The 15,903-nt window shown below is 42.1% G+C and overlaps 2 protein-coding genes and 1 long non-coding RNA gene across 5 annotated transcripts in view; 1 reads left to right on the top strand and 2 right to left on the bottom strand.

Annotated features, from left to right (window-relative positions):
• The window catches only part of LOC142768932 (uncharacterized), a 49,123-nt gene extending 41,295 nt beyond the window's left edge, over positions 1–7,828 (top strand). For all 3 annotated transcript variants that reach the window (XR_012885551.1, XM_075871524.1, XM_075871525.1), the window contains 2 exons: positions 334–548; positions 7,712–7,828. Coding sequence is in view for 2 of the 3 variants with exons in the window: in XM_075871524.1 (XP_075727639.1) it covers positions 334–548; positions 7,712–7,717 (221 nt within the window). In the remaining variant the exon portion in view is untranslated. The remainder of the gene's footprint in view (positions 1–333; positions 549–7,711) is intronic.
• Positions 1–15,903, bottom strand: part of LOC119187091 (rab-like protein 2A) — a 290,773-nt gene that overhangs the window by 66,610 nt on the left and 208,260 nt on the right. The gene's annotated exons all lie outside the window — the stretch shown is intronic.
• LOC142768933 (uncharacterized) overlaps positions 7,055–15,903 on the bottom strand; it is a 63,302-nt gene continuing 54,453 nt past the window's right edge. Inside the window, exons 2-3 of the long non-coding RNA XR_012885552.1 lie at positions 14,706–14,748; positions 7,055–7,317 (exon numbers count right to left, since the gene is read on the bottom strand). This is a non-coding gene — a long non-coding RNA (uncharacterized LOC142768933). The remainder of the gene's footprint in view (positions 7,318–14,705; positions 14,749–15,903) is intronic.

Below are 15,903 nucleotides of genomic sequence, written 5' to 3'. Positions count from 1 at the left end.
ATATGCTGGTTTACTTTAAATATGACCTTATGACTTCGGAAAAATTTTCTCAACTAGGAGAGAATGTTCGCGAATTTAGCTGCACTCGAATATTTAAATATGACATGCTATTTCTTATGAAGCAATACCAGAGGGCTACATTACCAGACACTAAATTTAGTTAGCAATACTACACTAATGCCTGCTATAAATGATTTTGGAGTATTTCAATTTTGCAACAAAAACATTTTGCTTTTGTTCAATGTACATATGTATTAAAATATAAAAGCGTGAAATATATCCAGTCTTGCCGAAGAGAGAACCACATTCATACTTACACTAACTTGCTTTCAGTGTGCCATTGTCCAATGCCCACAATGGGAGGATATATACGCTACTCAAACAAAAAAGATTATACTTGGTACTTTGACAACAAAACGATGACGTGCAAACAGGCACCTGGAGACCCCTCTGGTTGTAACCGATTTACCAAGAGGAAGCTATGCCAGTGGAATTGTGTAATTCCCATAAAAAAGGCCCTTAAAAGCAAAAGAATCGGCCTCAAATTCGTAAGTGACAACTTTCTCAAACTTGCTATTACTAATACGAGATGCCCGTTAGCAATATGGCCCAGTCACAATCTGCACTCACTTTGTTTGTGTCGCGTAAAATATGAGTAGCTAACACTCTGATCATGCATATTAACATATTCACTACTTTATTATAGCTGCAATCACTACCCGCCTTTATCAACGGTTGTTTCAAAAGCAAGCAAAAAGCTACGAGCCGTTTACCAATCCCCGTCAAAATAAAGCACCTGCTATTACAACAGGAAGGCCCAAAGCGCACAAGCACTACCGGTGAAGCAGTTTCTGCCTCGTACTGCACAAAAGAGCAAGAAAACATGAACAGAAAATGTGATGAAAGAGTGGGTACATTCGTTGTTTTTAGTTCCTGGAAAAACGTTTTGAGCAGGGGAAATCTCAAGATTCTGTCGGAGGTAGTCATACAAATATTCAAAGGGTTCCACACTACCTCAGCACACACAAATTGGAGTATGCTGCAATTTTTTACTGCCACAACTGATTTAGGGCAGAAATTATAACTTGAGTGTCAGGCCCCCCGATGAAGCTGCGATCGAAATAGGCGAGAATTGATGACCCCAGCAAGAAATAACGAAGTCACGCCCGTCGATCCTAAAGGATTATGGGATATGCCATTGATCCAGCGTGAGTGCCTAAAACGTACCATTTACCGCATTTTTTTCTGACGCTGCTCGCCGGTGGCTGCAGCCTAAAGAGGACTGGTTGGTATAGTTCGTATGTGAGGTTTAACATCCAAAAACCACAATTGATTATGAGAGACGCCGTAGCAGAGGGCTCTAGAAATTTAGACCACCTAGGGTTCTTAAACAGTACCCAAATTTGAACAAACGAGCCTACTGCTTTTTCACCTCCATCGAAAATGCAGTCGCAGCCGAGATTCAATCCCGTGACATATGGGTCAGCAGCCCAGTATATAGCTTAGCCACTAGACCACCGCAGCAAGTAAGCCTAAACACAACTGTCAACTGGTTCAGGTATAGTTCGTTTGCTTGAGCTGGGGTCTTGTTACTTTCCGGAAATTCAGAACAAGATTAAGAAACGCCTGAACTAGGACCTTCATCATCTCGACCCTTCGCCTCAATTTCACAAAAAAACTGTGACAGAGGGACGGACGCGCTATACTTCTTCAACATTGTATGAACGCCAAGACAAATTTTCTGTATTAAAGACAAGACTTTCTTCTTTTTTGGAGACCTGGAGGATGTCACCAAGCCCTGGAAGTCTTCAATATGTCTTCTTTGTGAATGTGGCATCCTTACGAACAGAATTCTGACACACAGTGCTCTTCCAAGGTGTGTTTTTGAGCTGGTTCGTCCTGCATAATCAACTTCTTCTTGAGCAAATTTCTTAGGCTGCGGATGAAACATCATCCGTGCGTGTCAATTTCGTTCGTTGTTTATTAAATATTGCACAAGAATTAGTTGACCGTATTCCCTCAGGTTGCATTCATCACACCCACCTTTGAAGCTTGTTCCGTGAGTGTGAGCAATAAGCCGGTGAAACACAGCATCAGCAGCGAAAACGTTTTTTTTTTAATCATTGTTTTGACACGGAAGCAGTAGCAATGCCATTTCAACAGCTAGAAATGTTGAAAACATTGGAGGAAAACATCTTAAGTGGCGCTAAAAAAACAAAAGTTCTTTTATGGATTGGATATGTAGAATACTTTATTGGAACGTCTTGTAGAGAATAACACATCAGAATGGCAGAAAGTATGCGCCCACGGTGAACTATTGCTGCTTGCACGAACACAAAGTGTGGCAAATATTTTATTTCAAACAATTTTCATAGCAAATGGAATCCACGTATGAATATTTCAATCACTGATCTTTAGAACCAGCGGCTGAGGCTAAATTTATTGACAATGTCACTAAAATCTAAAGTGTGCTGGAGCATCTAAAAACTAACGTTGAAGTGTTTCGTGTGTTACATGTCCTGAATCCATTCAATATTCCTGAGTTAATTCAACGAGCCTCATCCACACAGATGAGTGGTATACATTTTCTAAGTGTATGCGTTGTTGGGTATCGCAATACAACAATGGTGTCATTATGGCTTAATGATCGCTGCATTGAGCTACTGTTCATTATGTGTCTATATCTGAAAAAAGTAACAACATTCCGCTTGCAAAATTAATCACCAACTACGGTAAAGTGACAGCGTTGTTTACTGCAAGTTAATCCTGACATTCACTTTCATCCCTTAATAAATCAAGCCCTTCACTACATGATTTCTGGTGTCTACTAAAACAGTTTTTACTAACCACAGGCATCACCTGATCGTATTTGTGCATTTATATGTGTATTGGTTTAAATATAGTTGTATTTATGTATGTGTCTATGCTTCCTATGTACGTATATCATTTGATAAGTATTTACATTTGTGCTATTTTGTAATATTTAAATAGTTTCTTACGGTTTCTTAGTTGTCAAATGTGGTTTATGGTATTTGCACTTGTTTTAAAAGGAGATCCCCCTCACAGTTTTCTCTTCTTTCTTCTGTATTATACGCATTTTTTCAGTGTATCGTATTACTGTATGGGATATATTGAATATAGGTCGCGAGTAGCGTGGGTATCGTGGTTGCCACGCGTCTAACAACATTTGTTTCGTGTTTATTTCTTGTCTCTCCTTTGCTGTATTTTTACATGCAATGCATGCGACTTCGTAACTCCATCTTTGCAGCACTGGGTGAGTTGAATTCGAGTATTTATATGCGCATGAGACTTCTAGTCGGAAGGGAAGGCATGAGCGCTCATTGGCAGGCATGACGAAAATTGACGAAGATATATTACCAAATTTTGTATATCTGAAGCTATAGCAAAATGGCCGAGAGTGCATAATGCGCGTGGTATGTAGTCCTGTTCCTACATGACCCTGGTATCGTAATTATCATATACATCTTACAGAGGAAATCGAAGCAGTTCAAAACCACGCACCATGTTTTATACCATCCCTATACTCACCATACATAGGTATAACTGCCTTGAAACTCACCCTATCACTTACAGCCCTGGAATCATGTCGCATTATTGCTCATCTTTGTCTGCTGCATCGCTTATTTTATCAGTCACCCGCAAGACATAAGCTTCTTATTCCACCAGCACAAACACAATCAAGATCGGCTCACTCACGTCCTATTGCATACATAGGTGGTCGCAAAGCGGCAATAATTAACTTCTTTTTCCCACAGGCAATCACCTAACGCTCTTCACCTAACGCTCTTCACCTAACGCTATTGCTTCCTGTTCAGATCGAGAAAAATTTCGTGAAAACTAACTTGCCATTTTGTCCAACAATAGGTACCTATTATAGCATGATAAGTTCTCTTGTGTACGGAATGTCATGTTTGTTTCTCTTTTTTTTTTCTTGTTACCAATTATAGTTTTTTTTACTTTAGTGAAACCTGTGCATCTACCATTTTTTTCTAATATGTACCTTCCAATGTTGAATTTTTACTTGTGTACGCACCCGATGGTACATTGCTTTATCCTCTTTATTTTTGATTCATTTGATTTGTTACCAATTATTGTATTATACTGTTTACAAACATTTGTATACCCCCCCCCCCCCCTCATGTAATGCCTTCGGGCCCTTAAGGTGTAATAAATGAATTGAGAAATGAAATCATGTTTGCACCAGTCAGATACCTTCGTCATTCACTCACGTCCCGTAACAAATTTGGTGAATCTGTAGCTAATGAAATAAGCGTAATCGCACTATGAGCGTGGCATGTAGTCATGTTCTTACATGACACGCATGTGATGATTATCATGTTTGCACAGTCATATACCTTCATAATTCATTCACGCCACGTATTACGAAGTTTGATGTATGTGAAGCTAGTGAAACGGCCGCAAGCGCATCATGAGCGTGGCATGTGGTCATGTCCTTACATGACACGCATGTCAAGATTTTCACGTGAGGGCCGGTCACTTATGTTGGCTATGCAGTCATGTCATACCATACCAGTTTTGCGATATGTCGTGTGAACAAAAAAACCACAAGAGGAGGAGCAAGACCTTGAAATGTAAATTATGACATTCATGACATGCATGTGATGATTTTTATGTTATCATCAGTCACTTAGGCACGTTGTACGGTCATGTTATGCCACACCAATTTCGGTATAGATCCCATTGTCCAAACGACCAGGGGAGCGACAAGCCAAAATGTGGCTAGATAGATAGATAGATAGATAGATAGATAGATTATAGATAGATAGATAGATAGATAGATAGATAGATAGATAGATAGATAGATAGATAGATAGATAGATAGATAGATAGATAGACAGACAGACAGACAGACAGACAGACAGACAGACAGACAGACAGACAGACAGACAGACAGACAGATAGATAGATAGATAGATAGATAGATAGATAGATAGATAGATAGATAGATAGATAGATAGATAGATAGATAGATAGATAGATAGATAGATAGATAGATAGATAGATAGATAGATAGATAGATAGATAGATAGATAGATAGATAGATAGATAGATAGATAGATAGACGCGCTCAAAGTTTATACGCTCAAAGCTTATACGAACGTTTCTTCAAAATTCAAATGCCAAGTTAGCTTCTTCACACCAAGAGTAATATCAATTTAGTACTGATAGTATTGAAATGTTCCTGAAATCAACACAAATTTGAAAAACTCAATCTCGCCGATAGTGAGGAACAGTGTGTTCAATGGTCACTGCAATATGTCCTCGTCCTCAGTCTGCGTCGTTTAGGTGAGCATAGGTCTCTGTACGAGTACACAGAATATCTCACTAGAAGTTCAGGATAAATGTTGTGCTTTGCAGTTTGCTAGCATAAAATATCTCAGCTAGGAATTATAAACGATGGCTTGGGAATCAATATAAACACAATCGCATGACGCCCGACGAGTACTTAGGATACTGTGGTGTTCGAAGATCACAGAGTGACACTCGTCTGCGACGGCGGGTGGAAGAGAACGCACTCTTATGAGTCACCAACATGTCGTTATTATGTTCATTGATGAGGTGCACGCCGACAAGTAAGAACAATTGCCGGCAAGAAACGTACGTTCGAAAATTGTGTAGACAGCGCTGCGATTTTTTCACAAAAGTATTTTCTTGCTTGTTATACAACAACCCGCAACATTAAACTAGAATGCTTTTTCGGGCTTCACAGTAAGAAACTTTGTTTATCGTATAAGTTAGGTTTATCAACTGTTTTATATTTCGGCCACTTCAAATTTAGAAGCCTCTGGCGTTCATGCGAAAACACCGCATAGTGACATGAACAGTATTATACTTCTGCTGTCTAGCACGTGTCATATAAGCTCCCGGAAAAATAAAAAGCCATCTTTCACAGCTGGAGGAAATATTCCCAAACTAGCTAAAGACATAAGCAATGTAAGCGAATGGCTTTAGCCGATCGCAAACGGAAAGGGCACGCACGCTTAGTAGACGCATGAATGTACTACATTGAGATAGATTTTTGTTGTCCTGTATTCCGACAGATAAGTGTGCACGTGTTATCGTTGATGTATTTTCTTTTATTGCACGCTAACGTGACTTAGGCGGTGACGAAGCGATTACTATGATATGACACATTTAAATGTTATGACCGGGAGGCGTAGTAAAGAAAAGGGACGGCCATCCAAGTAACATCTTGTGATTACGAGTCTTGAACGCCCCAATTACCCACGTTTGATTAGTTATAGCACAGCAGTGTGCGATGCTAGTCTGCATTGCTGTAATTCTCAGTGACTTTCATTCACTGCAATGCATACTATCAATATACTTTCAGCTAACTACACCAAAATATGTATGAACCTAGCCTGCAATAGTGTATATCGTAGTATACTTGTTTTTGAAACCGCATTTCGGCTTGAAATGGACGCTTTCCAATCTTGGTCTAACTGACAGAAATTTTCGTAATATAAAATTCAAGTTACCTGTAAGATTATGAAACATAATACCATATACACGTAAGCATCTACTTTAACTTCTAATATTTTTCTGCATTTTCATCATGGTGGGATGACGATGGGACAAGATAACAATGAATATGCGTGCTTTTCATGCTGTCTATCATGCGATATATGAAACACTGTTAGAGATAGGTGTCAAGGGACAATAGCTTACATGATTTCTTTCGTTCGGCTAAATATCTAGACAAGTTAACGAATGCTTGAACTTTTTTCCCGCACATTTACTCATGATATTTCGTAGTTTTTTCAGCCTTTTTAAATAATGTCTACACGCACTGTGCCTCACACTAATGAACAGCTTGATCAAATTAGTTGACGATGATGCGGAGGAATAGAAAAAGGGGTTCATTTAGAATTCTTTAACTCTAGTGCACCAATTTCTACATGAATTAAATTCATTGAAGTAGAAGAAAAGAAGACTCGCCACCCCTAGGTAGTGAACCTTCTAACCATCCGATAACACGCCTTATTCGATATTCTTCGAGTCATGACGGCTGTCGTTTTCCTTCTACTTTATTGCATACATCTGTGCGTGTAACAATTGAAAGTCTAGAAAAGCGGCACTCAGTGGCCATGGGACATTTTTTTTACCGACAGGCAAAGTAAATGTGCTCATTTTTACTCTTTCTCTTTTCCTGGGTGCTTCCTAAAAAGGAACACGCCAATTTTATATATGTAATTCACACTCGGTCTTGGCTGATAGCTCAAGCACATATTATGCATCAACGAAACTTTAATTGGGCATAGCAGGTGGACATTCCTGTAATAAAAGTAACATAGCAAGTATACAGTAAATATCCCTCTTCAATAAGACAGCAAACACACGTGCGTGCGTGCGTATGTGTGTATATGCGATATGTGAATACGTCGGGGCAAATATTGACTGCAGTAAGCTTATGCTAAGGCATTGAGACCTCAATGGTTTAGTTATGGCATTGCAGTTGTGCTTCAAAAAAACTAGGTACGTTTCAAAATAGATATTCCGTAATAGACACGGTAACTTCATATGGAGACAGTAAACGAGGATATCATACCACTGCTGTTAGCGTTCGTGTAATTTTTTTAACGTGGAAGAACTTCAAGAAAACCACGCTTTCTTAATGTTACGGTTTAGTGATTAGTAACAATAACATGGTTTCGATATTTCATTTCAGAAATGATTGTTCCCTTTGCGAGCAGAAGCGCCTACCTTCTGAAAGCCAGGCTGAAATCCTTGGATAGTCTGTGTGAGATACTACCAAATAAAGTGCTGGCATTTTCGACGAAATTCATATTGTGTGTTGTTGTTATTCTCTCAAAATTTATACATAGCGCTGATGAGGCTGCTGTAAACAACAGACAGTATGAAACAAGATAACAAAGGGAGCACTTTATTACTATCACCAATGCAACTATAAGGGTGCTAAATAGCTATTTACACTGCTTGCGTGCTGTTTTCTGAATCGCTTTTGAAATTAAATAAACCTTCAATGTGCTTTTGCTTACTGGTGCTTCGAAACAACAGCGAAATACATACAATGGTCAGAAGCTTTCACAGAAGACCAACGTCACTTTTGCTGGCTTTTTGGGCAAGAAAAATTGTCAGAATGCTTTCACAACGGAAACTCAAAAGTTTTAGAAGTGCATGAAGAAACAAGGAATGTGCCTAATAGCGCCTAAAGCCTAAGACAGTCAACTGTACCAATGGCGCGGGCAGTAAAAGGTTTGTTACCAGAAAAAGTGCGGCAAAAATTGTGGCTTTTCGCAGGATTGCAGTGGCGGTATACTTTGTAACGTTGAAATCAAACCAGTGAATAACAACCAGCATAATACATTTTTAGGGCATGTTTAAAAACGACAAGTTTAAGAAAGTTAAATGGAAAACTTTGCTATTGCACAGGAGTTGAACCCGCTCCCTCTAGTCCTCCAATTGCTGCTTATATTCTTAGAACTCTCCACATGCTCATGTCGGGGTCCCTACACGCTGTCAAATATCTCCTTTATGTCTAAGTATTTCAAGTTGAAATATCAATAAAGGGCCTCCACGTTTCTTACGGTATTACCTTTTCACTGAATGCCGACCTCCCGGGAAATGAAATAATACCCAGCCAGAGGCAATATTTGCGTACACTATCTGCCATTTCATCAGCATTAGCAAATGATATATGCTCCAGAGACCGGTATTCTGAATAAAAACTGAATGTACTGGCTCCACCAGCCAGTATTTGTTGGACTAACGATTAGCCAGCCATAGTGTCTTAGTAGAATGTGTGATTCAAAGACGTACTTGGGAGAATACTTCAAAGCATTCCGGAATTCAGATATCAAAATACATGGATTACAAATCTAAAATATGGGTGCTTGATACGTTTGCCTTTGATGTAACCGCATAGTTCGAAAAGAGTTTTGCAAATCGGTGATAAAAATACCGCGGAATACAGATATTGCAATGACTTTTTTTACAGCGGAAGTTGTTATAAGATCACAACTCGGGTCATGAGCGGTTGTCCACCGCCGCCGCCGCCGGTGTTCATAACCACATAACGCTAAATGTAAAAAAACCAAAAAAAAAACCGCCAGGCCTGCACGGAAGGCGCAGCACAGACGCAGTGAAAGCTAGAAGAGTGACCTGTCATAGCCTTATACAAACCCTCATTGGAAATCTACTGCAAGCAAACTTGCTTAATACTCACTAAGTCATTATTAATACATTTGTTAAGGTAGTAGGCAGGCATTCGCTATGCTTTTTTGTCATTCTTCTAAGAACCGTGGTATCCGCTAAACATTTGCAAGGGATTTTGTGCCAATTGTTCATGCAGTGTGTGGCGACGGTGAGGAATTATGGCTGAAGGCTGAAGTGGGTATGCGCCACAGTTAATAGGGGAACAAGAACAAGGTTTTGTGACGGGTAGCAGCATTGGACGGCCCACTCGTTACGCTATTCGCATTATGCGACAACTAGTTGTTCTTTCGCATCAGTGTTTCAAAACGCTTTATACGTCGTATTAACGCGATTGCTTTCCCGACATCAAGCCTGCCTAAGGCAAGTTTGACAAGTCACAAGCATCTGTGTAGCTCAGAGGCAGAATAATGGGCTGGCACCCAGCGGACCCGAGTATGAGCCCCACTGTATCACGGGTGCTAGGTCAAGCCTGCCTAAGGGAAGTTTGACAACAAGTTAAAAACACCGGAGTAACTCAGAGGTAGACTGCTGGGCTGGCACCCAGGGGATCCGGGTTCGTGCCCCACTGTGTCATTGGTGCCACTGTCTGCAAGCATCGTTCATCAATTACTGAGGCGTACGCACCTGCATCAAAGCCGCTGCTTCCTCCTTGAAGCTTGAGCCGGCCGCGAGTTCACTTAATGATTCCAGGAATGAGGAGAAAATTGGACTTACCGCCACATGCCCTGAAACAACTGAGTCTATTCCTACTGAAACAAAACCACAGTAACCATGTGCACATTTACACGGATGGCTCAACTAGTAGCCGTCAAGTTCAGGTGGAGCAGTGGTTATACTATCACAAGGGGTAACTTGGTATTTTAAGACTTCACATGCGACAACATGCTTCACATGCGACAACTCGAGGCTCTGCGCAGTGCACTGGAACTCATCAATTCTGAAGAAAGACAAAGTAAATGGGCCGTGTTTTCGAACTGAAAACCAGCGTTAAAGGCTCGTTCACACCGAAGGCGGGGTGGCCAAAGCGGCGAGGCGGCAACGCGGAAAGCGGAAAATGCCTCTTCTCTAGACAGCGAAAGCGGGAGAAAAACCGGGCAGCAAAGTCGATCACTCTCGGAGCATTTTTTGCCGCTTGCCGAGGCTTGCCGCTTTGCCGCGGCCAATCAGAACGCCACGCAACGAAGGAACGGCGGTGGCGCTGGTGTACGTTTGAGAAAAGCGTTGACACGTCACAGGGACACGTGCGCAAAAGCGCGACATGCCCGCCTATTCTGCCGCCCGGCGATCCATAGGAGGCGGGCGGTCTGAACAGGTTCACCTGAAGTGGTTCTTGAGAGAAAGGAAGAGAAAAGTGAGCCCCGTTATTGTCTGCTTCAGTGAGCGACACCGCCACAGAGCTCACAGAGGGATGGGGGTAAGGAGGGATAAAAGGGTAGAAGTAAAGGTATAGGAAAGAGGAAGAAGAAGCAACAACAAACTGAGGGGATAGGAGAGACAGGAAAGATGGAAGAACGGTCACTGGAGTTCGTGGACGGGGTACACTTGCGAGAGATGTTGTCGGCGTCTGTAGATGGAGTAGAGCAGGACCAGTAAATCAGAGCTGCGCTGTCGTCGAAGGTCGTCGGCGACAGGAGATGACGTAGGGCGAGCCCAGTCGGCCAGCGCTACGATGACGCCGAAGGTCGCGAGCGCGCGGAGCGCGCGGGCGCACAGCCGGTCGGCACGGAATCCAGGGAGCGTCTGAACAGGTTCACCTACTCACCACCTCGCTGCTAGTACACTGTATCGCTGCTTCTAAAAACCCGCTTGACCACTTTGACGCGCTGCCTTTGGTGTGAATCAGTGCTTGCTGTCAGTTCTCTGACGCGGATGCCACGAGCAGTTGACCTACCAAACCATGAAACTTCACCATTTCTTAATACAAAAAGGCCCCGACATCGCCTTTCAATGGTTACCTGGGCATTGTGGTATAAGCGGAAATGATTCTACAGATCATGCTGCTCGCACGTCACATGAAGAAACAAACAGCGTTCAAATTCCGCTTTCAAGAGCGGATGTCGCGAGGCAGATTCGTGAACTGGCCCGCTGTCTCACACTGACTCAGTGGAACACACCAAGAATACGACGTACAAGACTGCACAACCTTGACCCTTCACTACAACTCCGGCCTCCACCCGGCCTACATCGACTTGAAGCTTTGCTTCTCTGTCGCCTTTGGCTGGAAGTTGCTTTCACGAAAGCTTATATCACGTTAATCGGAATGACTGACAGTGCGGCAAGCGATTTTGCCGCACCGATGAAAATATCGAACACCTTCTGTGCCACTGTCCTCGACTTGACTCAGACAGACAAGTACTTGCCAACGCAATGCGGCGGCTGGATGATCGGCCTCTTTTTCTGCAGGTGCTATTACAGCAACGTCCACATCCCTCGAACGCCCACAAGGCAGTGAAAACCCTGCTGTGTTTCTTGAGAAAGACGGGCTTGTGTGAACGCCTCTGACATGCGGGGGAGTTCTACACGCTGCAGTGAAATTACTGTCAGTCTCTTTTTTTTTCTTTTCCCTCTCTTCTCTCTTTCAAATCTTTCTTGTTCCCTTCCCTAATTCCCAAGTATAGGGTAGCCAAGCGGATGTCTTTCTGGTTAACCTCCCTGCCTTCTCCCTTTTGTGCTTCCTTCCTTCCTCCTTCGTGTCATTGGGGCTAGGTGAAGCCTGCCTAAGTCAAGTTTGACAACAAGTTACAAGCACCGCCGTAACTCAGTGGTAAAATACTGGGCTGGCACCCAGTGGACTCAAGTTCGAGCTCCACTGTGTTATTGGTACTAGGTCAAGCCTGCGTAAAGCAAGTTTGACAACAAGTTACAAGCACCGGTGGTGTAACTGAGAGGTAGAATACTGGGCTAGCACCTAGCAGACTCGTAGTGTCATTGGTGCTGGTCAAGTGTCACTGTGTCATTGGTCCTGGTCAACCCTGCCTAAGGCAAGTTTGACAACAAGTTGCAAGCACCAGCGTAACTCGGAGGTAGAACACTAGACTGGCACCCCGCGGACCCGAGTTAGTGCCCCACTGTGTCATTGGTGCTAGGTCAAGCCTGCCTAAGGCAAGTTTGACAAGTTAAGGCAACGGCGTAACTCAGAGGTAGAATACTGGGCTGGCACCAAGTGGACCCGGGTTCGTGGCCCCCTGTGTCATCGGTGCTAGGTCAATCCTGTCTAAGGCAGGTTTGACAAGTCACAAACACCAGCGTAACTCAGTGGTAGAATATTAAGCTGGCACCCAGTGGAACTGAGTTCGAGCCCCACTGTGTCATCGGCGCAGGGTTAAGCCTGACTAAGACAAATTTGACAACAAGCTACAATCACCGGCGTAACTCAGGGGTAGAATACTGGACTGGCACCCAGCGGACTCGTGTTTGAGCTCCACTGTGTCATTGGTGCTAATTAAAGCCTGCCTAAGGCAAGTTTGACAACAGGTTACAAGCACCAGCGTAAGTCAGTGGTAGAATACTGGACTGGCACCCAGTAGACCCGGGTTCGAGCGCCACAGTGTCAGTTACGGACACCAGCGGTGGCGGCGGCGGCGGACAACTGCGCGTGACCCGAGTTGTGGTCTCATAGCAGATTTTGCTGTAAAATAGTCATTATCAGTAGTGACGTTTCATTGTTCAAATTTACTGTATATGAAGTATATGAAGTCTTACATGCATAAGCATGTATAAGGTAGCAACTTGTAATTATTTCAAGTTTTCGTACGTTTATGAACATGGAATCTCACTACAGAAGTAATATACAAAGAATTTGATTGCTACAACAGAAAGAACCGTTGTGTGAAACAATTTTTGAAACTAGACAGTCTTTGCACTACTGCTGCGGATATGTTCCAGCATGTGCGTGGACACGTAGACATTTTGTATTCCAGTGCGCGGCTATTTGCAGCAACTTTCTCATATAAAAAGCGATCTTCTAGAAGCTTATAGGCTTCTGATTGCCCTCATCGGTCCAGCTTCATCGTATTTGTTCTCCTCACTGATAAAAACTCAAATGTCAGTCATGAACATTTCAACGCTCATGAACATTCAAATGTTGACAGAGCTACGACTCCCATGGTCTATGCACTTTCACTGCAAAACACAATGAACCATGAACGAGTGTCGCAGTAATTAGTGTAAGGCACGCTCTCTCTCTGCGTTTTCGTCAAAAAGGAGGGAGATTGCTTACAAGTAATACTCGCAACCAACACCTCTAGGGTCCATGGTTGAAACCTTTAGTGACACATCGCAATACGTGGCACAATATGACGAACTATGAATGAAAGCTATTGCACCTGTGACGTTCATTAAATGCCTTGCTTTCGATTCGGCATGGTTAAAAACAAAAAATAGCAATGGATTGTATTGGTAATAACTTTTGTGCCATCATCACTCGTGAAGGAAATTGCTAAAAAAAACCTATGAAGAATAATCAAGTTAAACAATGCGCTTTCACCAAAGAGGGCCGAATTTTCATGCTATTACGCTACCAATGGGCAGATATACTAAAAAAAATACGGTAGACAAGTACCGAAATCTATGTGTTTTGAGCGTGAAAAACATATACTTAGCTATAGTCGTCTTTGATGTAACAGAATGTTTTGAAGATGCTTTTGCACAAAGAAGAAAAAAATATCTCGGAATACAGTCACAAGGACAGAGTACAAGAATGCCAATTCAGTACAAGAATGCCAATTCTGGAATACCTATGTTTTTATTTAGAGGATGCCGATGCTCCGATTAGATATTCATTAGGTGCAGAATGGTATTGTGAGTAGTGTTCGAACCACAGTTCATCGAAAAAGGTCAGACTCACTCAAAAAATACATGTTGTTCTGAGACCTTATTTGGATTCAGACTCAACTAAATTTTCGTCATGAGGACTCACTCGGACTTAAGCCCACAAACTTTTTTCTCAGATGTACTCACTACTCACTCAGTTTCGAACTCAGCAACATACGTGTATTGCTCCGCTGGACTTACTAACCCTCAAACTCACAGCTTGACCTGTGTCTGGGTGGGTCTGAGGGCGTCGACACATGTGTCCACTGGCCCAAAATAAGCTTTGCCCGTAATGGTTTGAGGGCTCTTCGACGCCAATATCTCACATGTTCGGTGCTCTACGATACGCTTTATGGTCTTGTAGGCCGAAAGACATGTTATTAGTGGTTGCTATCCAGTAAGAGCATTTTTACAGAATAGGTGACTTTCACCAGATACTTTATGAAGAACCTCCCGTGATAGAGTTTGTGGAGGAGATTTTGGTGGCACTCCGGGCCGCCTAGGTCACGCCTCTGATAAATGAACATCTAGGTGGCGCGTGAACGCTAGTGCGTTTAGATATGTGTGAATAGACATGAGTGTAAATGTTAGCCGATATAAGATGCGCAGTACTACTTATAGGCGAGTAGATAGGGTTATAGTATCACAATAAAAAAAAGCTCACTCAGACTCACCCAATAAATATATATTATAGCGAACTTCACAGGAGACAAGATGCTAAAAAACAAAAAAAACACAATTGAGTGCAGATTTACAACTAATTTAATGAAAATGTATTCGACGCTAAGCAGTGTCCAGCAAAAGATAACGTGTCACCGCCAGCATATCGCAAAACACACCGGAAAAAATCTAACAGGCATGAAAATCAAACAGATTCAAGTGCAAGATCAGGTAAGAAAACAGTAGCATATAGATTTCAGATGTTCATAGTCATTGTCTGAAAGAGTTGTGGAAGGTTCGCTGGCGCACCCCTTTCCTTTTCTTCTAAAATGAAAAGCCTCTCTTATCCTTCGGCCTACGTATCTGCTACCCCCCCCCCCCCGACACTATCCAGATACTGGCCAGTCCTACATTACAAATCTGTCGAAGTCTGCAGTGCGAGTCCAGCTTCTTTTAGTGAAGCTGAAAATTAAATGTGCGTTCAGAAGCAAGTATACGACTTTGTTCATTGGTATAAGTACAAGCATAATTCAATGGACTTAGTTACTCTAATTTACTATTATAGTATTTTTTGCAGAGGAATAATTTTGCGGCCAACTAAAAAACGCTTAGAAGGGCCTCATATTATAGTAGTAATGTCTTGAACAGACGCACCATGATTCAAATAAAAACTTCTGATCGTCTGCGGCTTCTAGATCCGCTGTGACAATTACTTCATACAACCCTGTGAACCATCACCCTGCCGTCGTCCCCTATAGCTCTTACATCGTTCAAGCCACGTTGCCGTTTGTTCCTGCAAAATAAATTGACGCCAACAACCACACCTTTTGGAAGTTGCGATGCTATTTGTCTATAAACGACCGTACAGTTCTTACAATTAGGCCTACTTTGAGTTTCAGTGATTTTAATTTCAGATGTCCGCAAAATTATTTGCTAAGAATACATAAACCTTTCATTGCACTACTATAGAAAAATAGTTATTTATATATTCGTTTGTAACGCAAAGACGAATTTCGTGTGTTCAAAATCTGGAAAGTTAATCGTGTTACATTCCACCTTTTGTTTCGAGCTTTTGTATGTATACGAATACCACCTTTCTAGGGAATATAAAAATATTCCTCTAAAACTACCTTTATGAACCAAGAAAGTGGAAAACAAAAGCGACTGACTGAAAAAGTGATTTGGTATGCCATCGTTCAATAGAACTATTCG

Source organism: Rhipicephalus microplus, chromosome 8 (genome assembly GCF_043290135.1).
Source record: "Rhipicephalus microplus isolate Deutch F79 chromosome 8, USDA_Rmic, whole genome shotgun sequence".
Classification (NCBI taxonomy): domain Eukaryota; kingdom Metazoa; phylum Arthropoda; class Arachnida; order Ixodida; family Ixodidae; genus Rhipicephalus; species Rhipicephalus microplus.
Note: the sequence above shows the minus strand (reverse complement) of the source record. Positions and strands in the feature narration are given on the sequence as shown.